The 23,501-nt window shown below is 40.7% G+C and overlaps 1 protein-coding gene across 2 annotated transcripts; it reads left to right on the top strand.

Annotated features, from left to right (window-relative positions):
• The first annotated feature begins 3,580 nt into the window (after positions 1 to 3,580).
• dctn6 (dynactin subunit 6) lies at positions 3,581 to 23,050 on the top strand. Of its 2 annotated transcripts, XR_004411322.1 has the most exons (8): positions 3,581 to 3,681; positions 8,639 to 8,703; positions 9,743 to 9,848; positions 12,602 to 12,690; positions 14,947 to 14,994; positions 17,227 to 17,369; positions 21,004 to 22,164; positions 22,203 to 23,050. XR_004411322.1 is itself a non-coding variant. In XM_033017301.1 (7 exons), exons 1-7 carry the CDS (start codon positions 3,647 to 3,649, stop codon positions 21,115 to 21,117), a joined length of 600 nt encoding a protein of 199 aa, XP_032873192.1. In that variant the 5' UTR covers positions 3,581 to 3,646; the 3' UTR covers positions 21,118 to 23,050. The 2 variants fall into 2 exon arrangements, 1 of the variants encoding a protein (XP_032873192.1); XM_033017301.1 differs by having other exon boundaries at positions 21,004 to 23,050.
• Positions 23,051 to 23,501: the final 451 nt, after the last annotated feature.

Raw genomic sequence — 23,501 nt, 5'->3', positions numbered from 1 at the left:
ATAGAAACTAAGGTAAATACAAGAGGGAGCTGAAGGTGTAAAAACGGCGGAAGTTGATTGCCGACATTTTTCGTGGAGATTTAAAGATCCAAAATATCGGGAATTATCGCGTTTGCTCGCTGCATTTCATCAAAAGTGGCATTATTGACTTTGTTATCTGTATTCATTTGTTAGATGAAAAGTATTAAAAGTTAGAAATACGTCAGTAAAATTGCAAAATCGCCCATGGTTCTCAGGTGGGTTTTAACATGCAAAATGAAAACGCTTCTGAAGCTCCATTTACCATTTAAATAATCGTAAACTTGCATCTGAGTAAAATTGATTTCCAAACGCATTGAGAGTTTACGATTATTTAAATATAAAAATGGAGCTTCAGAAGCGTGTTCATTTTGCATGTTAAAACCCACCTGAGAACCCTCTTGTATTTACCTTAGTTTCTATCTTTTTTTTGGACTGTAAATTTAGGTAGCTGTTCCTCACGGTCACCCCGACCGGCTCACTTAATTGCAGCTCAAAAACTGGCCGTTTTCGATGTTTTTAACGGGTGTGAAAGTGCGTGTTTTCCCATCCACTAACATGTACCGGAAGTGACGCTTGTCCCCCAGTTAAAATTTTCGGTCACGTGAGTGGGGATTTACGCTCCAGTGACCTTTCTTGAAATCACCCTATAGGGAGGTTTCACGGCAGCCGGGTCACGACCCATGACCCGTACTGTTGCTAGGCTACTCCAAATGGATTACACGCGATGAACTGCAGGTAGGCACTTACCATTGTTTCCAGCGTAGCGGGCCCGTTAAAACCCGCTGAAATTGTCAATTTTTGCGCTGTAAATAATTATGGAAATCGGGATAAGCGTGTGAGACATTTAGCCTACTTCAGAATTCCTAAAGTGAGGAGAAATGACGGTAGATAAAAACAAGAGCTGAAGGGCCAACAACAGACAGAGTGCTTAGCGAACATTGGCCGTTTGCTCACTGCATTTCATCAACTAAGGCATTATTTGTGTTTTTTCTTGATTCCTTTGGCATCTAAAAAGTTTCAGAAGTGATAAATCTGGCTGTAATGTTTTTAAATCGCCCATGGTTCTCGTGGGTTTTTACATACAAAATGAAAACGCATCTGAAGAAACATTTACAGCCAGATTGATCACTTCTGAGAATTTATAGATGCCAAAGGAATCAAGAAAAAACACAAATAATGCCTTACTTGATGAAATGCAGTGAGCAAACGCGATAATTCCCAATATTTTCAATGTTTACCAAGCACTTTAGCTGCTGTAGTCCCTTCAGTTCTCGCTTCTCTATACCTTCATTTCGCTTCACGTTTGGAATTCTAAAGTTGGGTACATGTCGCTCACACTTACCCCGACTCCCACAATTTTTTTCAGCGCAAAAATTCAACATTTTGTCGTTTTTTAACAGGTAGGAAAGTACGCGTTTCTAGCATTAATAACATATACCGGAAGTGACGGATGTCTTCTAGTTGGATTTAGCGGCTCCGTGCATCGAACCGTATGACCCAGTGACCTTCCGCGCAACCACCTTATAGGGTTAGATTCATAATTCTGTTAGTTCATACGTCTGTTAATTCTTGTTAAAAGAATAAAATGTTTATAAACACACATACATGAATGTGATATAAATGTATATAATCATATAACACACACAATTATATTTCTTCTGATTTTTATATCCAATGATGAACTTTATTTCAGACTAGACAAGGGACATTAAATAATAAACATTGTAAACCTCCCCGCAACTTCACACACACTAGGCCCTATCCCACCCCTCAACTCTCTCCCCCCTCCCGGTACTCCCTCGCCTCCCCCCACACTACAATGTCTCCCCCCCCTATGCCCCTCTCCCCGCTGCCCCGGGCCGCACACCTCCCTCTCCCCGCTGCCCTGGGCAAAACACCCCCTCTCTGCTATAGTGTGATTGCACGAAAGGTCACTGGGTCATAGGTCTTCACACACGGAGCCGCAAAATCCAACTGGGGTACACATGTCACTTCCGGTACATGTTATTAATGCTAGAAACGCGTACTTTCAAACCTGTTAAAAACCGCTAAAACGGTTAATTTAACATGCAAAAAGAAAACGCTTCGGAAGCTAAATTTACCATTTAAATAATCGTAAACCATAAATGCGTTTTGAAATAAATTTTACTCAGATGCAAGCTAAGGAATGGGATAATTGTCAGCTGTTAATTGGACATAATCAACTTCAGCAAATTTACAATCATTCCATGCTGCAGGCTTGTCTGTTATTAGATAATAAATAAATAAGTAGTTTGGGTGATTGTGCAGGCTTTAAACAAGAAACATTGAGAAATATATTTTGGCAAATATTAAAATGTCCTGACAGCTTAAACACCCACTCCCTTTCAAAGATATTGTAAATTTGCTGAAGTTGATTATGTCCAATTAACAGCTGACAATTATCCCATTCCTTAGCTTGCATCTGAGTAAAATTTATTTCAAAACGCATTTATGGTTTACGATTATTTAAATGGTAAATTTAGCTTCCGAAGCGTTTTAGTTTTGCATGTTAAAACCCACCTGAGAACCATGGGCGATTTTGCAATTTTACTGATGGATTTTTCACTTTTAAAACTTTTTATATAACAAATGAATAAAGAAAAAACATCAATAATGCCTTGCTTTTGATGAAATGCAGTGAGCAAACGCGATAATTCCCGATATTTTCTATCTTTATATCTGCACGGCGAATGTCCGCTAACCACTTCCGCTGTTGTTGCCCCTTCAGCTCTCTCTTGTCTTTACCTTCGTTTTTCTTAATCTTTGGAACTCTAAGGTAGGATAGCTGTGTCTCACGGTCACCCCGACTTGCACAGTTATTTACAGCGCAAAATTTAACCGTTTTAGCGGTTTTTAACAGGTTTGAAAGTACGCGTTTCTAGCATCAATAACATGTACTGGAAGTGACGTTTGTACCCCAGTTGGATTTAGCGGCTCCGTGCTAAATAAAGATCTAGTAAGCAAGACTGCTTTAATCGTCCATTATGTATAGTCCAGAAAGAGCCAGAACATAATGAAACACGTGCGTGAAGACCTATGACCCAGTGACCTTTCGTGCAATCACCCTATAGTCAATCATGCAGCATAAACACAGGCCCACGTTGACCAAGATGCCCCATCCACGCTAGTCTCACCTCCGTGTTTGGCCCATATCCTTCCTATCCATCAGCCTGTCCAAATGTTGTTATAATATCTGCCTTCAACGACCTCCTCTGGCAGCTCGTTCCATATATCACCCCCCCGCCCCGGTGTGAAAATGTTCCTCGGGTTTCCATTAAATCTTTCCCTTCTCATTTTAAACTTGTCCTCTGGTTCTTAATTCCCCTCCTTTCTTTGAATAAACTACTGTGCATCCTTCTCTATCCCAGAGATTGATCTATAATCAAGGTACTGATGAGGCGCCGCCTGTCCCGCTGAGTTACTCCAGCACTTTGCTTTGAAGCAGCATCTGCAGTTCCTCCCGACGTAACCGCCACCGGACTGCGCGTGCGCAACACCAACACCAACCGCCGCCCGGGCTCTGACGCGTCGCCGCGCACGCGAGGTGTCACGGGCTGCGGGCCCGCGCACGCGCGCTGGCTGGCGGCGAGGAGCGGGCGGCGACATGGAGGGCGGCTCCGGGCGGTTAATACAGAAAAGGTAAAGGAAAGGGCAACCTGGCCACAAACATCAGACAGACAGACGTTGAATCGTTGAACCAGCATGGTTGTGGAAGGAGGGCCGGGTGTCCGTATTGTCGGAGGGTTCAGGTCGGCGCAGGCTTGGAGATGAGGCCCGTGAGTTGATGGGCCCGAGTTAGAGCTGTCAGTGGCAGAGAACGGCTGAAGGATGCTTGAATAGCTGTAGTAATGTTGTTTAGAAATCCTCTTGCACTTTGCTTAAGCTCAAGAATGCCCACAGCCTACAATCATGGGCAATCAAGACAGTCTACACGCACGGTGATATTCTCCAGGCTTCATTGAGGGCTGAAACCCTTCTTCAGACTGCGTGATGTTGGTGAGACCTCACTTGGACTAAGGAAGGGTCCAGAGGAAGGACTGTCCATTTCCCTTCATAAATGCTGCTGGATCCAAACTGTGGAGTTTCTCCAGTAGTTTGTTTTTATTTGTGCCTGATTAGGCACAAATTAGATTCATAAAGCTATAATTTAATTCATAAAGCATTAGCTCCTAACACTAATATCACACCTACTTTTGTCACTGTTACAGATTATTTATGCTTCACAAATGGACCAAGGTTATTCTTTGCATTCGTACATCACTTTCTGCATACGTGCAGTTTTATGAAAACACACAATCTGGAATTGTCAATGTGTAGAAATTAACTGTTTTCTGATTTGAGACTAAGAGGTGGATAAGCAAGTGATCTTAATTCCCTTGCATCTCCACACCATATCATAGTCTTACTACACAGAAACAAATCCATGCTAATCAAGAAGACCCAACTAAACTTGTTTCATTTGCCTGTGTGTGGCTCATATCCCTCTACCTTTTCTATCCATGTACCTATCCAAATGTCTTTTAAATATTGTTAATGTACTTGCTTCAACTACTTCCTGTGGCACATCGTTCAATATAGGGGGGTTGCACGTAAGGTCACTGGGTCATAGGGCTTGACACACGGAGCCACTCAATCCATCTGGAAGACATCCGTCACTTCCGGTATATGTTATTAATGCAAGAAACGGGTACTTTCCTACCTGTTAAAACCCGCCAAAATGTTGAATTTTTGCGCTGAAAAAAATTGTGGAAGTGGGGGTAAGTGTGAGAGACACGTACCCAACTTTAGAGTTCCAAACGTGAAGCGAAATGAAGGTGAGGAGAAGCGAGAGCTGAAGGGAGAACAGCAGCTAAAGTGCTTGGTAAACACTGGCCGTGCTGATATCGGAATTGAAAATATCAGAATTATCGCGTTTGCTCACTGCATTTCATCAACAGTAAGGCATTATTTGTGGTTTTTCTTGATTCCTGTGGTATCTAAAAAGTCTCAGAAGTGACCAATCTGGCTGTAAATTTTTCTTCAGATGCATTTTCATTTTGTACGTAAAAACCCACTTGAGAACCATGGGCGATTTAAAAAAAATTACAGCCAGATTTATCACTTCTGAAACTTTTTAGATGCCAAAGAAATCAAGAAAAAACACAAATAATGCCTTAGTTGATGAAATGCAGTGAGCAAACGCCCAATGTTCGGTAAGCACTCTGTCTGTTGTTGTCCCTTCAGCTCTCACTTCTATCTACCGTCATTTCTCCTCACTTTTGGAATTCTGAAGTAGGCTAAATTTCTCACACGCTTATCCCGATTTCCATAATATTTGCAGCGCAAAAATTGACATTTTCGGCGGGTTTTAACGGGCCCACTACGTTGGAAACAATGGTAAGTGCCTACCTGCAGTTCATCGCGTGTAATCCATTTGGAGAAGCGTAGCAACAGTACGGGTCATGGGTCGTGACCCGACTGCCGTGAAACCTCCCTATACCCATCACCCTCTGAATAACTGTTGCCCCTCAGGTTCCTGTTAAATCTTTCCTCTCTCACCTTAAACTAAGCCCTCTAGTTCTTGATTCCCCTATTCTGCGAAAAAGACTCTGTACATTCACCCTGTCTATTCCCCTCATGATTTTATACACCTATATGATCACTCCTTGGCTTCATCCGCTCCAAGGAATAGTCCTCAACCTCGCTCCATGTCTCATGTTCCCGAGTTCTGGCAAAATCCTCAGGTCTTCTCTGCACTTTTTCCAACATAAAAGCATATTTTTTACAGTAGGGTGACCAAATTGAAACTGCTGAAAGCCAATGTGCCAAAAGCCTTCTTCACCCTGTCTAAGTTACTACTTTCAGGGAACTATGTATTCTTAGATCTCTTTGCTCTATACATTCCCCAGGGCCCTACGGCCCTGCCCTGATTTGATTTCCCAAATGCAATACCTCATACTTATCTGAATTAAACTCAGTTATCCATTCCTCAACCTGCTGGCCCAGCTGATCAAGATCTCAATGTAATTCTTGACAACCATCTTCATTGTCTACGAAGATAGACACAAAAAGCTGGAGTAACAGCGGGACAGGCAGCATCTCTGGAGAGAAGGATTCGGTGACGTTTCGGGTCATGACCCTTCTTCAGACTAGTTAGGGAAAAGGGAAACGAGAGATATAGATGATGAAGTAGAGAGATAAAGAACAATGAATGAAAGATGCAACAAAGTAACAATGATCAAGGAAACAAGCCATTGTTAGCTGTTGGGTGAAAACAAGAAGCTGGTGCGATTTGTGTGAGAGAGGGAATGTCGAGGTTACTTGAAGTTAGAGAAATCAAAATTCATACCACTGGGCTGTAAGCTGCCCAAGTGAAATATGAGGTGCTGTTCCTCCAATTTGCGTTTAGCTTCACTCTGACAATGGTGGAGACCAGGTACGTGGGGAGGGGGTGGTTTGGGTGGGAAGGGATGAGTTAACCAGGGAGTTGCGGAGGGAACAATCGCTGCGGAAAGGGGTGGAGATGGGAAGATGTGACTAGTGTTGGGATTCCGTTGGAGGTGGCGAAAATGTCAGAGGATTATGTATTGTATGTAATGGCTGATGGGATGAATGGTAGGGATTAGGGGGACTGTTGTGACGAAGATGAGCAAGGGCGGAGCTACGGGATACCGAGAAGACACGAGTGAGGGCCTCATCTATGATGGGAGAGGGGAACCCCCATGCCATAAAAAATTAGGACATTTAGGATGTCCTGGTATGGAACACCTCATCTTGGGCGCAGATGCGGCGTAGACGGAAGAATTGGGAGTAGGGGATAGAGTCTTTGCACGAAGCAGGGTGGGTAGAAGTATAGTCGAGATAGTTGGGAGAGTCAGTGGGTTAATACACGTCAGTCAATAGTCTATATCTCCTGTGAAGGAGACAGTGAGATCAAGAAAGGGTGGGAGTTGTCGGAGATGGTCCAAGTGAAAGTGTCTACGATATCACCTATTTTTGTGTCATCTGAAACTTTCTAATTATGCCATGTACATTCTCATCCAAATTGTTGATGTAGATGGTAAACAAAAATGGGTTCAGCACTGATCCATGAAGCACACCACTAGTCACAGGCCTCCAGTCCGAAAAATAACCTTCCTATCACAAAACAAATGATTTATCCAATTAGATAGCTCTTCCTGGATCTAACCTTACAGAGCAGCCTACCATGCTGAAGTCCATAGAGACTGCGTCTAAAGCCCTGCCCTCTTCAATCATCTTGGTTATTTCACAAAACTAAAATCAAATTTGTGAAACATGATCTCCCACATGCAAAACCATGCTGACCATGCCTAATCAACTGCTCTTTATCCAAATGCATGTATATCTTATCGCTCAGATTCCTCTTCAGTAACTTGTCGACCACAGATGTTAGGTCTATGGGTCTATACTACCCACGCTTTTCTTTGAAACATAGCACCAGCTACCCTCTGGTTGTCCAGCACCTCGACCGTGCCTCATGGTCGGGCATGGAAATCGCTGTCAAAACATGCGGGGAACACAATCTCCTGGTGGCCGCATGCGCGGATGCGCGCACACACACATGCATACGCGCGCGCATGCGCACACATGTGAGGCTTTGGCCATGGGTTATGTGGACGGTAACATCGGGAGCTGACCTGGTTGGTGACCAACTCCGAACTCCAGCAACAGCAGCTTCGTCCGCCCCGAATCGTGGGGCTTAAATCGGCCCGTACACGGGGTCTTTCATCGGCCAGCGGGGATTCAACATCGGGGGCCTCGACCGCCTCGATGCAGCAATTTGATTTTAAGCCGTGCCGGACGCTGAAATGCCCCGCGAACGGGCCGATTCAGCCCTTAGAAAGCGGCTGATAAAGTCCGGATTACAAAACATGGGGGGGGGGGGGGATTGTCCCCCACCTCTCAAAGCAGTGGGGGTAGGGAATGTGTGTGTCCCAGGATTTCCGCCCCTGCTCATGGTGATTTGTATATCTCAGCCAGGGCTTTTGCAATTTTTTCTCCAGCTTCCCACAGTGTCCTTGAATATATCTGATCAGGCCCGGGAGATTTATCTACCTCCATATCTCTTGGGATATCCAGCACCTCTGACTGTAATAACGACTGTCCTCAAAACATCTCCATTAAATTAAGTTCCTTAGTCTTCGTGTCTTTGCAGTAAATGCAGAGGAGAAATATTCATTGAAGGATATTGCCCATTTCCTACGGCTTCACATATGGATGACCACTTGGTTTCTGAGTGACCCTATTCTCTCTCGAGTTACCCTTTTATATATCAAATCAATCTTAATTAATTATACCAGAAATTTCTCCCTGATGAAAATGGTTCCTGTCTGATAGAGAAAGCTTGATAGCTTGTGTAGGAAGGGACTGCAGTTGCTTGTTTACACCGAATATAGACATAAAATGCTGGAGTAACTCAGGCAGCATCTCTGGATAGAAGGAATGAGTGACGTGTTAGGTCGTGACCCATCTTCAGACTTGTACCTTGTAGCTTTGAGGAATTCTATAATTGGTATAATTCCTTAATTAACTGTGATATGGAGGCTGTTTATAAATACACCATGTATTCTTTACTAACAAGATATATTCTCTACAGTGTTAAAATTGCAGCTGGAGCTGTTGTTTGCGTTGAAAGTGAAATCAGGGGAGATGTAACTATTGGTAAGTAATGTTTAAAAACGATGAATTTTTGGATGTTAATGGTTGATTCTAGGAAATTTCAGTTTAATCAGTATTATGCAGGAGCTGGCACATTCAACAACTGCGTCAACGAAATAGCTTAAATTCCATAATATTTAATTTATCTATAACATTACAATGTAATTCATGGCTCTCTTGTGATATCTGGGTTGCATTTTGCTGCTAACAAAACAATCAGTCTGATGGTGTTTATTTAGGTTTAATTCTGAATGCTATTTTTAACAACTGCATGTATGCAGTTAAATTGTGCAAATCTCTAAGCTGCTATCCAGTATGCCCTGTTCTGCCAGGAATCTGTACATCTGTTACATGATGTTCAGTGTCAAGAGTTATTGGGAAGTGGGAGAAAAGGGAGGTTGGGTCCAAGATCACATTAGACATGGTCTTATTGGAAGGTGGAGCAGATGGAAGAGATTACGTGGACGCCTCCTGTTCATGTTTCCTGTGTCTGAAACATTCTATAGAGGCTATTGCTTTTCTGGTGGTTCATCTATTCAGGTGATAGGAACCTGTGATGCCTAAGGCTGTGGGTAAGTTTAACATAGATAATCCAGTCTATAGTTATGCTTTCTGCAATCTGCTTGTAGTTCCGTTGTTCTTCAAACAAAAATTGAATCTGCTGATATTTTCAATTTAGTAAAATGGAAGTTTTCATTCTAAAGATTTATATATATACTTGAACCCCCACTCCCCCCCCCTCCCCCAACGGGTCCCACTTGGTCCAATAATATATAAATATCAATATTTTTTTCTCCTTGAATTAACTTGATTTCTTTTAAAATTGGCAATTCAAATTTCAAAATACCCTGGGGTTTTTTAAGGGCATTAATCCTTTGAGGATATGTCAAGTCACTTCCGTTGGATGGGCAAGTTTAATTAGAACATTAGATTTTATGCTAGGACTTGGATACATTTGATAGAACACAAATCCGTTTCATAGAATAAGACTATTGCATTCCCTGTATGGTGTATCATGACGGTGAAATGTAGTTTTCTTTAGGTGCTAGGACAGTAGTTCATCCTAAGGCTCGCATTATCGCAGAAGCAGGACCAATCGTCATTGGAGAAGGGAACTTGATTGAAGAACAAGCATTTATTATTAACAGGTACGTGTGAGACCAATTGCTAAGTAGCTATTCGTAAATAAAAATTCCAGAGATGTAACAGAAAAATGATTTTGTTCATTTTGTTCTGTAACTATTTACTTACACATTGGGAAGAACGAGAGAGATGAGGCCTGTTGGAATTTGAAAAGAAGGGTGACACTTTTGAAGAAAGAGTTAAGGGCCTGTCCCACTTGGGCGTAATTTGCGCGTCATTTACGCGACATCCTAAAAATTGGTTGGTACTTCATGACTCGCGCGTGATAAGGCCTGGTGGCATATGCAATGACGGGCGGTGTTTCCCAATCGCCCCAGGATTTTGGAATGTTCAAAATCCTCGCGCACCACCTGCGTGAGGTATCCCTTGCGCACGCTGACGTACTGATGGCGTATGCTAACGTACTGCGTACGTGTAGCGCGTGATGACCCATGGTTATGCACGGTGACGCACGAACATTGCCTATGCTAATTTATTATGCGTCACCGTGCGTCAATGTCCGTAACCGCGCGTCAACGTCTAAGCATGCGTTGGCGCGCCATTTGCACGTCATTTGAGCACGTGATCACCCGGGTATGAAGCGCGCCGAGTTTAGAATTTTTTTCACTGGGAAAATCCTTGCCACGGAGACTGGCGCTACTTGGCGGGCGACTGTCGTACTGCTAGACGATTTTCGCGCGTCAGTCACTGCCGGCCTGTCGCGTAAATGACGCGCAAGTGACGCCCAAGTGGGGCAGGCCCTTTACTGATTAATTTTAAGCAAGTGTACAAAAGCAAATAAAGTGCTGATGAGTGATTGGGACTTGGTATATCTTATGTGATGAGTAGCCGAGATTTGAATGACCTCATGTTTGTGAAGGATAAAAAATGAGGGCTAGCTGGAAGTATAAACTTGAATAGTCAAGCGTATGGTACAAATGGTTTCACCATCATATATCCAATTGCTGGAGTAATTCAGCGGGAAAGTCAGCATCTCCGGAGAGAAGGAATGGGTGACTTTTCAGGTCGAGACCCTTCCTCAGACAAGTTAGGGATAAGGGTATGTAGAGATATAGACGATGATGTAGAGAGATAAAGAACAATATTCTTGCCATTGAGGGAGTGCAGCCTAGGTTCACGAGGTTAATTCCCGGGATGGCGGGATTGTCATATGTTGAAAGAATGGAGCGACTGGGTTTGTGTACACTGGAATTTAGAAGAATGAGAGGGGATCTTATTGAAACGTATAAGATTAACAAGGGATTGGACACGCTCGAGGCAGGAAACATGTTCCCGATGTTGGGGGCGTCCAGAACCAGGGGCCACTGTTTAAGAATAAGGGTTAAAATTCCACTAGTAGTTCCTGGAATTAAAAAGGATAAGATTGGTGAGTGGAGTTTCATGCATTTGGAAGAAACTGGAAATACATTGAAGGAGGATATTTATTTTGGATTGAAATGGAGGAAGTGCAATTGTTCACCTTTATCAGTCATGTAGTTTTGTTTGAGACTTTGAGAAGAGCTATATATTAGAAGGAATTCCCCAGGAAAGATTGAAATGATATTAGAAGACAGCAGCTGGGTAAAAAGAGTTTGGGGATATCCTGGTAGTCTGGTAATGAGCTCATTAGTATGGGACATAAGCAGAAGGTCCAGAGTGCAAGCTGTATGTGCAGCCAGAGCTGGGGAGCCCAAAATACTGCTGGGGGCTGGATGTAAGGCCAGAGCTGGAAATGGGGTCGAGTACACCAGGATTTGCAGTTTGAGACATTCCAGAGTGCTTATACATTACCTGCTCTAAATTCATCATATTCACTCGAAAAATTATTATATTACTGTGTAACATGAAAAAGTGAAGGAAAAGAGTGTTTGGATATTAATGGACATTAAAGTCTAAAGGTTGCCAAATTATCAGTGTTTTATTGTTTTACTGTTTTACTGTTGCTATTTTACTATTTCTAACTTTTTGCAAAACTCTTCCTAAACCTCTTAATTTCCCTTTCGAAATCTGAAAACGTTCTTACACCCTAAATTTAAATGCCACTTCAGACAACCCCCAACCAAGAACATTGTATAAAATGGCTTTGTGCCTGCTGTTGTGTTCTTTTCCTTGTTGAGCTTTCTGCTGTTCCAATCCTTAAGGGCCTGTCCCACGAGCATGCGACTGCATGCGGCAAGCGCGACCTAACGTGCTCACTTGAGCCGTACTGCCTCGCGGGGCCGGTCCCACTTCGATCGCCGGAGCCGTATGGAGTTGTGCAGAGCTGGTCCCAACATCGCGCGGGGCTCCGAAAAACTGACACTGTTCAAAAATTCCGCGCGGCAACGGTCTGCCGGCCCGCAGCCGCATTGTGGCCGTACGCACCACCTCGACGGGCCTGCGCAGCGTCTCGATGCCGTACGTAGCGTCTTGACGCCGTACGCAGCGTCTTGACACCGTATGTCACGCGCGAACTTCCCGCGGACTTCGCTCGAACTTCACGTCAACTCGTACGGGATCACTCGACCTCCGCGTGGACCCCGCTTCCGGTTTGGTCGCGCACGCTGCATGCACTCGCATGCTCATGGGACAGCCCTTGTACGGGGATCACTCGACCTCCGCGCGGCCCCCGCTTCCGGTTTGGTCGCGCTTGTCGCATGCTCGTGGGACAGGCCCTTTATACGTTGGTGGAGAGAAATTTCTATCTTAACCGTGCAACAATAAAAGTTGCCATTATCCTCTGAGACAAGATCTTGTGTCCTATTTTAAATAGAAATTACAGGTTGTTACTTTTTTCCAGCTATCCAGAAAATCTCGTGCCTCAAAAGGAAGATATTGAACCTAAAGCTATGACCATTGGAACAAACAATGTATTTGAAGTTGGGTGTCGTATCCTTTCTTGTAAATGATTCTCAATTGGATTTGCTTTGAAATTATTATTATTAACCTTCAGGTGAGTTCTATGAATTCATGTTCCTCAAACGATGTGGTTTCCAATGCCATAAGCAAAATCAGGAATTGTTTGTTGTGTCTGTTTCCAGCTGAGCTGTAATTGAGTAGATAGGAACGGCAGATGCTGGTTTATGCCGCAGATAGAAATAAAGTGCAGGAGTAAATCAGTGGGTCAGGCAGCATCTCTGGTGAGGTTTCGGGTCGGGACCCTTCTTCAGGCTGAAAGACCCATCCTTTTTCTCCAGAAATACTGTCTGACCTGCTGAATTATTCCAGCACTTCCTGAGCTGTAATTGAATTAGCTTAAAGAAATTTTATTATTATAATAATCTGGTTAAAATAGTAAAATTAATGTTATCTACAGCTCAATAACAAGATTCTTTAGTTTTAACTTTTTTTTTAACTCTGTAGCTCCTTTAATCTCTTTTTGTAATCAAGATTCTTGATTGCTTGATGTGGTCAGAACATTTGTAACTGGGACAAATTCCTTCCCAATTGGTAATGTCTATGCAACAACAAACACCTATATTGTGAATTATGACATCCTAGACACGCTATAAAGAGACCTGCCACTTTCTGTTTTTCTTAGATTTTGTTTCCAATCAGGATCAATAAGTCTAAAGAAGGGTTTCGGCCCGAAACGTCGCCTATTTCCTTCGCTCCATAGATGCTACTGCACCCGCTGAGTTTCTCCAGCTTTTTTGTGTACCTAGGATCAATAACCTAGTGGTTGGATCCTTGATTTATATAATGAACAGATACAATAATAAGTTTGACATCCTTTTGTTAAAGTTAGCATGCCGAGTGGTTCCTGCAAGCAATGCAGTGTTCTACGCACAGAAGATAACATAGGTAGTACAAGCTTGCAACGGGTCTGAAGAAGGGTTTCGGCCCGAAACGTCGCCTATTTCCTTCGCTCCATAGATGCTGCTGCACCCGCTGAGTTCCTCCAGCAATTTTGTGTACCTTCGATATTCCAGCATCTGCAGTTCCCTTTTGAACACAAGCTTGCAACTGTTCAGCCAACCTGGTGTTTCCTTGTGTTTTAAACTCAGTCTTGTTAATGCACCTGGCCATACAATCATGCTAGGGTTTCTTTTGAATATGAACTCTAAAGGAAGAGCTAGATAACCTGAATTGCTACTATATAAGCAGCATTACACTAAGAATGTAAAAAAAAAGGAAAATTGATTTTCTTATCAAGTTTAAGCTTGCAGACATGGGTTTAACAAATTGTTAAATTATTTACATCCAGTTTGTGGGCAGAGCACATTTAAGCATGTTCTGCCAGGGTCTTGCTGTCGGGACTTTGCAGCAAAATCTCATGAGGGGTCATTTGCAAAATAAGAGCTTTCTTTCGGTTAGCAGTGAGCTCCATTGATTTGTTGCTAACTGCTTTTTTGAGCTTATGAATTTTTGTTTGTTTGTCCAAATGTTTCATAGGTTTTTCCAATTCTGATGCTAGCAATAATTCCCATATAACAAATATTTGTTGAGGTATGGAGATCAGCTCAGTAGCCTTTAAAAAATATGATCAGAATTCTTATTGTGATTATTGTACATGGAATTGGCTATTGTAGTAATGAGAATTTTGCTTCAGTTATGGACTTCAAAAATTCACTGTGTTACTGATACAGAGGCCAAATTAATTTAATCTCAGCAAATGCAACACTGGGGGATAGAATTAGCTAATGTATCTAAGATGAGGATATCTAAGGATGAGGGGGGAACCTTATTGAAACTTACCTAATAGTGAAAGGCCTGGATAGAGTGAAATAGGAGAGGATGTTTCCACTAGTGGGAGAGTCTAGGACCAGAGGCCATAGCCTCAGAATAAAATTATGTAACTTTAGAAAGAAGATGAGAAGGAATTTCTTTAGTCAGAGGGTGGTGAATCTGTGGAATTCATTGCCACAGATGGCTGTGGAGGCCAAGTTGATGGATATTGTTAAGGCGGAGATTGACAGATTTGTGATAAGTAAGGGTGTCAGGGGTTATTGAGCGAAGGCAGGAGAATGGAGTTGAGAGGGAATGATTGATCAGCCATGATTGAATGTTGGAGTAGACTTGGTGGGCCAAATGGCCTAATTCTTCTCCTAGAATTTATGAACTTTATGATGCATTATCTTTGAACGAGAAAAATTGACCAGAAAACAAATGGTGATGTTGATTTTCTTTAAGTATATAAATCAGATTTTGAAGCTCTGAAGATTGGAGATAACAATGTAATTGAATCTAAAGGTGAGTTACATTTGAGAAAGAAAAAACTAATCTTGATCAAAAGGCTCGAAATAAAATAATATTGGTACTAGCTGTCTTGTCCTGCGATTGACTTGTGAATGTTTGAATTTAAGCTATTCCCAATTATCCTTGAGATTTTTGTCGAGAAATGTGTGACTGGCTATGTTAATGAAAATGTTCTATCGTCAAAACGTGCTTTGTAACATTTTTGAAACTACTGATTTGATCATTAGAATGCCGTACACATATGTGAGACCAGATATTTCAATTGAAAGAGCGAGCACCAAAAACTGTATGCTCTCATTTCTGATAATCCAGTGAAATTTGCTGAACTCAGCAATTAAAATGAATGCAAATAATCTGAGCCACAAAATCAGAATTTAAAAATGTCTCATTAAAAGCAAAATATTGAAAATTGTACATCAATGCTGAATAGACATTCAATATTTTTAATGGATGAATGATAACAACATATTAGAAAAAAAAATTACAATAAAAAAAATCTGGTAAATCACTAGATAAATATCCTTGCTGAAGAATATAATAGTCTAAAACAGCGAAGGAATAATAATTTATAGATATATATTAGGCCCAAAGTCTGAAAAGTGCATCATCTGGATATGGAAGCTGTGTGGCAATTGTTAACAAAACAAAAAAAAAGTTATGTTAATGATTTCATGCAGGATAGCAAATAAAATGCGAGTAGCAAAATTAAAATTGAGGTATAAGAAGCAGTGATCATTAAAAATATATTAACCATTAACAGGCATGGAGTTAAATATTCCAAAATAAGGACATTAGGAACATGCCACAGTTCCATGGAATCACAGAAAATCAGTGAACTGGGAGGACTGCAAAAACAGCAAAGGTGGAGTAACTCTGGTCATTTGGAATCTCTGGAGAAAAGGAATAGGTTTTGTTTCGCATCGAGACCCTTCTTCATACTGAGTCACGGGAGAGGTAAACGAGAGCTATAGAGGGTACCTAGGAGAAATGAATGGATGATATGCAAAAAGTACTGATAATCAAGGAAATGTGGGGCACACAATAGGCCATTGTTGGGTGTGGGAAAGGTGATAAAGTAAACAGAAGAACTCAACAGGACGACAGTAAAACTAGTATGATGACGGGTGGGGGAGGGACAGAGAGAGAGGGATGCAAGGGTTACTTGAAGTTAGATAAATTAATATTCATACAGCTGGGCTGTAAGCTGCCCAAGCAAAATATGAGATATTGTTCCTCCAATTTGTGTTTGGCCTCACTCTGGCAATGGAGGAGGCCCAGGACAGAAAGATCAGAATGGGAAGGGGAGTTAAAATGTTTGGCAACTGGTAGCTCACGCTCAGTTCTCCGCGGATAAAGAAATGACAAAGTAGCTTAAAGAAGGCAGATTGTTGTAGATATAATTAAAGTGAAAAAGTGAATTTTTGAGAGATATTCTGTAGATTTTATTCAGAGTAAGAGACAGTAAACAATGACGGAGCAAAACAATTTGGGCATTGATGTTCACTGATTGAAAACTAGTGAATAGATACCAAAAGTAATCCTTCCCCAGAATCTATTCATAGCAAGGAAACACTGAGCTTCACAGGAACAATAGAGCCCCCAGTATAAAACACGTAATCATTTCAAACATGGGGATCATGACAGAAGCCTCCACGTGGCGATCCCCGGAAACGACGACACGATGCACTCTGTGACGCGTTGAGTGACCAATTCTGTCAACATGTTGGACGACAACAGAAGCCAACAGCGAGCTATACGTCGTCTGACACACAAGCGAACGAACAATTTCAAACATGAAAACTGTCAAATTATTAATTTTTTTAAAAGACTCTCTTATGCTATGCTCTTCCAACACTAATTTGCAGCTTGCATATCTTTGAAGTATTTGAGATGACTACATTTGTTTCCCATTCCTTGACAGTTGTGTATTTCTATGAATTTTTTGATACTTTTGTGTGATTGGTGGTCCATGTTTATGGTATTTTAAGATTTTATTATTTGCTATTTTGCTGAGAAATTTGATTGAATTAGATGTAACAATGGCATGAAAAATTATTGGTACTAGCTGTCTTGTCTTACCATTGACTCATACTCTGAGGCATAGAGAGTAGATGTTGCAGCTAGAATACATTATTTTTGTTTAAAATGTTGTGGGGTTTTTTAAGCAATTTACTTTAGATATTTAATATGTTTCCGATACCTTGAGCATTCTTTTTTTTGATTCAGCATATATAGGTAGAAATGTGATCCTTACCAGTGGCTGTATTATTGGAGCCTGCTGTCATGTAAATTCCTGTGAAGTTATTCCAGAAAATACAGTTATCTATGGGGTTGATTGTATGCGAAGAGTCCAGTCAGAAAGACCACAGGTAAGATGTTGAGAATGTTAGTTCATACAATTTCAATTCATTTTCCAGGAAAAAAATCAACCACCCATCTGCATCAATACTACATCATTTCCATTTTATTCTCCCCACGTTTTCACAAATTCCTCCTACATTGTACCACAGACCTGCACATTAAGGGCAATTTATAATGGCCAATTAATCTATTAACTTGCATGTCATTGGGATATATACAATGTTGCAGGATAAATGTGCAAACTCTACACAGACAGCTGTCTTCTCCCATCCCTCAGCCCTCGGGCTCCTCCTCCTCCTTTTCTTTCTTCTCCCCTCCCCCCACCCCCCATCAGTCTGAAGAAGGGTTTCGGCCCGAAACGTTGCCTATTTCCTTTGCTCCATAGATGCTGCTGCACCCGCTGAGTTTCTTTGTGAAGGCATCTTGTGTACCTTCGATTTTCCAGCATCTGCAGTTCCTTCTTAAACACTTTGTCTACACAGACAGATGTTGGGTTTGAACCTGGCTCGCTACTGCTGTGAAGCAGAGAGTCTACTAGTTGCACCACTGTGCTACCATTTTTACACTGGCTGCAAATTGCCTGATTTATTGAATTCACTTTCATAACATACCATAATAAAATCTGAAGTTCTGATTGCACAAATTTTTAATCCTATACTTTAACCACTGGGTTCCTACACCCAGTGAACCTTTTGCAAACTATTTGCCCAGATGCCATGATCTTGCTTAAAAGGTAAGCTAGTTAGATACAGTAAATTAACACTTTTGCTAAGGTTTTTTGCTTTGCACATTACCTATATTATTGGTATAAAGGAGTAAAATCATAGCATCAAAGTAACAATGACACAAGAGGGCACTGTTTCTGCCGGTAGCAATTGTGCCGGGTGCATTGCCACAGCTTTCCGCTATAAAGTGCAAGTTCTTTACCCTCAAGTGCCTTATCGTTATTTATAGCATCAACATGTTTATCTAATAGTCCTAACTTTAAGAATGAAGAAATATTTTCTGATTATCACTCTTGTTTCATCTATCCTTAATTTCTCACCAGCCTTTATGAACAATTGCTACCATGTATATAATGAAGAATTATATATGTCACCTGTCTCCTCTGCCACCATGGATGAACCAATACTTTTATTGTTGTTTCATTCTTCCTCATCGTTTCCAATTTTTCTGGATGATTTTCTGTAGTCCCTTTAACAATCCTATCAAAGGTGTATTGGCTGTCCATACTGCAGTTGCTTACTAGGTTTATGAAGCAAAATTGGTGTGGCCTGTTGTTTTACATAATTGTTTACAAGCAGGACCCTAAAAAAGAAATAGATGGTTCCCTATCCCAAATGTATATTTTACACAATATACATTGATAGTGTACTGTTCCTTCCACCTCAATGAAATATTTTTTCCTGAAGTGGTTTAATAGTTTATAGACAATATCCATTTACTCCTATAAGGCTGTTCACAGAGCACCCTTTCATCATATGTTCACAAGACTGTGAGACTAACATAAAAAGCCAGCGTCGTGTGTTGGAGGCTCTTACGAGAAAATCTGGATCAAATTTTCAACATTTTTGACATGCACAATTAACACACTTAAATACACATTAACAACCCTTCACATTAAGTGCATTAACTGTTATGAATTGAAAATCTTAGTTTTAACAGTCTGTCAAATTAAATCACTTGTGATGACAGATTTTGATTTGTAGATCACTACTAACAGTACGGAGAGGGATGAGAGCTGCTTATTGTGCTATTCTCCTTCCAAATTGGATTACAGCCAGGCAGAGCTCAAAGTAAAACCAAATTCAGGAAAGATAATAGATAGAATAGGAATGGTCAGGGCCTTAGAAAAAGTGTAGAGACAAAGACTGTAGATGCTAGTTAATACACAAAAGGACACAAAGTGCTGGAGTAAAACAGCAGGTCAAGCAGCATCCCTGGAGAACATGGACACGTGACATTTCGAGACTAGACTCTTCAGAGCAAAGTAGCAATTTTGGTATTGATAAATAGAGTGAGTTTGAATGAACAAAGACTTTATTGGGAGTTGTGCACCAACAAACAATGTCAATTCATAATTAGTGATTTATACGCCCTCAATCAATAGCAAGTTAGCATGAGACCGATTGAATAAAGTAAAAAGACTGTAGGAAATCTAATCTAATCATGATAAACCTATCTGCAAAGTTGCACGTGTCATTTGAGTTCATGGAAAACATTCAGAGTTTTCGGGAACAAAAAGCTATGAAACCAATTAGGGAAAAGGCCACATCATACCTTGTGTAATAATCAGTTTTAATTACTATTCTCACCGTATGGGATCTTCTTGGGGGAAATGTAATTGCAGTAGGATTGTGTATGCATTTCTGGGAAATTGAGAGGTGAGGGGTGGGGATGAAGCAAGATATCCTTAATGTAAGAGGTGTGAGGTTGAGGGCTCACCCAAAATAGTTCCAGGAGCAAACTCCTACCTTTATCTAACTGAGTAATTGTATAGTCTGGAAGATATGAATTTCAAAAGCAGTGATACACAGTGTGTAATATTACCTCAGTTTTTCTCCATAAATGTTCCCTGGTTGTTGGATATTTCCAGCATTAACTCTTAGTTTTGATTTTCTAGAACTGCAGGATTCTTTGTGCTCCATTGAGTTCCACCATGTTTCACCCAGTCATCACATTCACCTCTCAATTTACATGTTAACTTGTCAAGTTTGATATGTAGCACACTCTCTGCTGGCACTGTCCCTTGTTTTACTCTGTTTCTCTTGGCCTCCACCCCAATCTCAGACATTCCTTTTGTTCTCTCTGCCCCTTCTCTGCAATTTAAATAGCAGATTTTTTATTTTTTTTGAATTCTGATGACCAATCAACCATCTGAAATGTTAATTGTGCTTCCCTGTTCACAGATGCTTCCTTATCTGCTGAATATTTCCTGCATTTTCTGTTCTTTATAATTCAAATTGATGGATGAGGATAGGTGATTGTGATTGTGATATTTGATATACTGATTGTATTGGGAAGGGTGATTATAGGGTGATGGGTTGTATATATGACTAAGATACTGTATAGTATATGAGAGTTTTTGTATGGCTTTGTAAATATTTGATTAGTGTATAAATGTAAATAATTTGGTGTACATATAGCTGCTGGTGTACATATGGTGTACATATAGCTGCTAAATTTGTATAAGGTAATTGTAAGCAGTTGAATAAGGGGTGGGAATTAATAAGCTTTGGCTTCTTCCTGCTCCTTTCGGACACATACGATTTCATTTATTATAGATATTGTTTATGACACTTTATCAATATTTTTGTTTGGTTTTTTGTATGCTGTTTCACACTTGATTTTTATTCTTTTATTCTGTTTGAAATAAGAATTAATTAAAAAAATAATTAAAATTTTCACTGTTTGTAACATTACATTTTCAAGTTTAACTTTATCTTAATCTCATATAAATAGCAGCTAGATAGTGGCATCAGGTAAAATATCTCAATTTTCATTTCCGCCATCAAAAAATATTGATTAATCTCATCCAGTAATTAATGGCTTTTATTTCTCTTTAAAATGTCTATATTCTGAAACTTAATGCTTGTTATCCCAGATATGAATATGTTTAATGAGTGCCAATTTAATCTTTAGCCACAAACGCTGCAGCTTGATTTCCTTATGAAGATCTTGCCTAATTATCATCACCTGAAGAAAACAGTGAAGGGATGCTCCACCCCAATAAAAAGCGAAGAGGACCAGGAATGAGTTCGAAGAGGAGTTAATTTATTTTGGTAGAATAGTCTCCTAAAAAAAGCAGCCCTTGCTGAAGTAGGAGAAACAATTGCACGGAAAACTTTATCCTGAAGTGTATACTGTATCCTTTGCATTAAAATGAAAATATAATTGATTAAATCATAACAAATGTTAAATATGTATGCTTTAATTTAAACCTACTCAGTTTTTTACACAATTTAGTTAGCCCCATTCCTTTAAAGTAATGATGTACATAATATTGCAGTCTTATTTTAGACAAAAAGGTAACTTTACAAAGGACTTTACAAATAAGTCTTCAGCTTAAAATTGTGTTATTTATATTAATTGGATAAAATTAGTAACTCTCCTCCACCCTCCCCGATCAGTTATGTTTATGAAGAATCAGCAGCTCAAACGCCACAATTCAACAAATATATTTAACGTTAGCTCCTGGATTCTATTTTCAACAGAGTTATGTTTCTGGTTTAAATTTGATCAAGCAAAAAATCATTATCACGACCTAAAAGCATCCACCCTGATTATGAAGAATGAATGTACTTACAATGTATGAGATCTACTACATAATAAACTTTGAACACATTTTATTGATCATCCTGAGGTCATTGAAAAGTCTGAGGTGAATGAGGAGGGATAGGGTCAGCAGCAGGTAAATCATCAGGAGAAGATGGCTCAACAGTAGGGGCAGCGTCAGCAGCTTCCGGAACAGCTGGACTGAAGTCGAGTTTCATTTGTTTATCCTGCTGATGCTGCTTCTTTACAATAATTTCTGTAAATGCTCTAAAGTGTTCATAATCAGGCTGCACATCACGTTCTGATGACGTCAATGTCATATAGGAGATAATTGTGTCAATTGAATTTTGTACAACGGAGACTTTTGGTTTGTTATCCACTGGTTATTCACTATTTCTTCTGTTAAAACTTGGTACCTAAGATCACCCTTTTCTTCTAGCCAGGGGCTAGCATCTTCTGTAACTTCAGTGTCTCCTGCCCTTTGAAGGATGCGATGGAAATCACTGACTTCAAATCACTGACTTTGAAGTTGAATTCTGCATCCACATTATACAGAAGTTCATTAGGCAATTTCATAATTTTCATAGCTTTCCATAATGCTGCTCAGTTGAATATTGCTGATTTCAGATTGTAATTGTTGATGTTAGTGAGTGTTCTTTCCCTTGAGTAATCTTCAACTAAATCTTCCTCATCTTTTATGACCACGAGAACATTAACTAACTACCTCCTGTGGTATAGTCTTTTGCATGGTATAATTACACCCTGATCCATTGGCTGGATAAGCGATGCAACATTAGGTGGCAGGTACATTCACCTACTGCTTCCGTCATTACTGACAGCCTTGTCAACATTTGGGTGAGCAGGTGTGCTATCCAAAATTAGTAGCACCTTGACATCATCTGCAGGAATTGTTAAGGATGTCTTCCTGATACTTATAGCAGGAATAAAATGAGTGTAAAACCATTACTAAAAATGAGCAAATTAATCCAAGCCTTCATGCAGTTGTAATAATGCACTGGGAGCTGGTGCATTATGTCTTTTGCGGCCTGTGGGTGTGCTGATCTGTGTTTGTGCAACACAACACTGAGAAGCTTTCTTTGTTCAATTCATGGCCGTATGTAGAAGTTTCACATTTAAGTGCATAACTATTTTGGGGGAGTGACCACCAAATAGATCTGTTTCACCTGCATTATACACTTGAGAAAGTAGTATGCCTTCATTCTTGATTACATCATTCAGCCTCTTCCTGAAAGGTCCCACGTCATCTGTTGTATCTAATGGTAACTAACTTTAAGTACTGGGTACTAAAATGGTATGGTTTGTGTCATGTGATATATTCAATATCTTATCTTGTGAATATGTGTGAGTATGCGCAGTGTACTTTTGCAAAATAAAGACCTACAATGGCAACAGCGTGTACTGAAAACCTGTGCTTGTTTCTATCTACATGCTGAAGCCGTAATATCTTACAATTGGTGCACAGTAGTAGCTTCACCATGGCAATTTCTAAATCGGCATTGCCAGCCATCACTAGCCCCAAACTTCTTCACTCCCATATGCCTGGCTAGTTTGCCTGCTACATTTTGGATTTCTACACTATGGGCGTTTACACCACAGTGAGGGGCTCATGTTGTCGACCTCCCTGTGGTGAGACCTGGCAACTGACCTTAGTCAGGCGCAAAGATCATCTTTGGTCAGGCGAACGACAACAAACAGAGACAGCAGCAGTGCCGCAGCTTGGCGCCAACCGGGAGCATGCGCCCTTTTTAGGGTGGCATCACCCTGCTGCGGATTTCTGCTGACTCAAATGCAAGAAGACACCACAGGAAGGTTCTCCGGTGTACGACTTGTAGGTGGCTTCTTCA

Source organism: Amblyraja radiata, chromosome 1 (genome assembly GCF_010909765.2).
Source record: "Amblyraja radiata isolate CabotCenter1 chromosome 1, sAmbRad1.1.pri, whole genome shotgun sequence".
In the NCBI taxonomy this organism is placed as follows: Eukaryota; Metazoa; Chordata; class Chondrichthyes; order Rajiformes; family Rajidae; genus Amblyraja; species Amblyraja radiata.
Note: the sequence above shows the minus strand (reverse complement) of the source record. Positions and strands in the feature narration are given on the sequence as shown.

What these genes read in the sequence shown, in the direction of transcription:
- dctn6 (XM_033017301.1), top strand. Translation starts at nt 3,647, where the DNA reads ATGGAGGGCGGCTCCGGGCGGTTAATACAGAAAAG. An exon ending in GGGCGGTTAATACAGAAAAG is followed by an intron (nt 3,682 to 8,638) that starts GTAAAGGAAAGG and finishes TATTCTCTACAG; the next exon opens with TGTTAAAATTGCAGCTGGAG. An exon ending in CAGGGGAGATGTAACTATTG is followed by an intron (nt 8,704 to 9,742) that starts GTAAGTAATGTT and finishes AGTTTTCTTTAG; the next exon opens with GTGCTAGGACAGTAGTTCAT.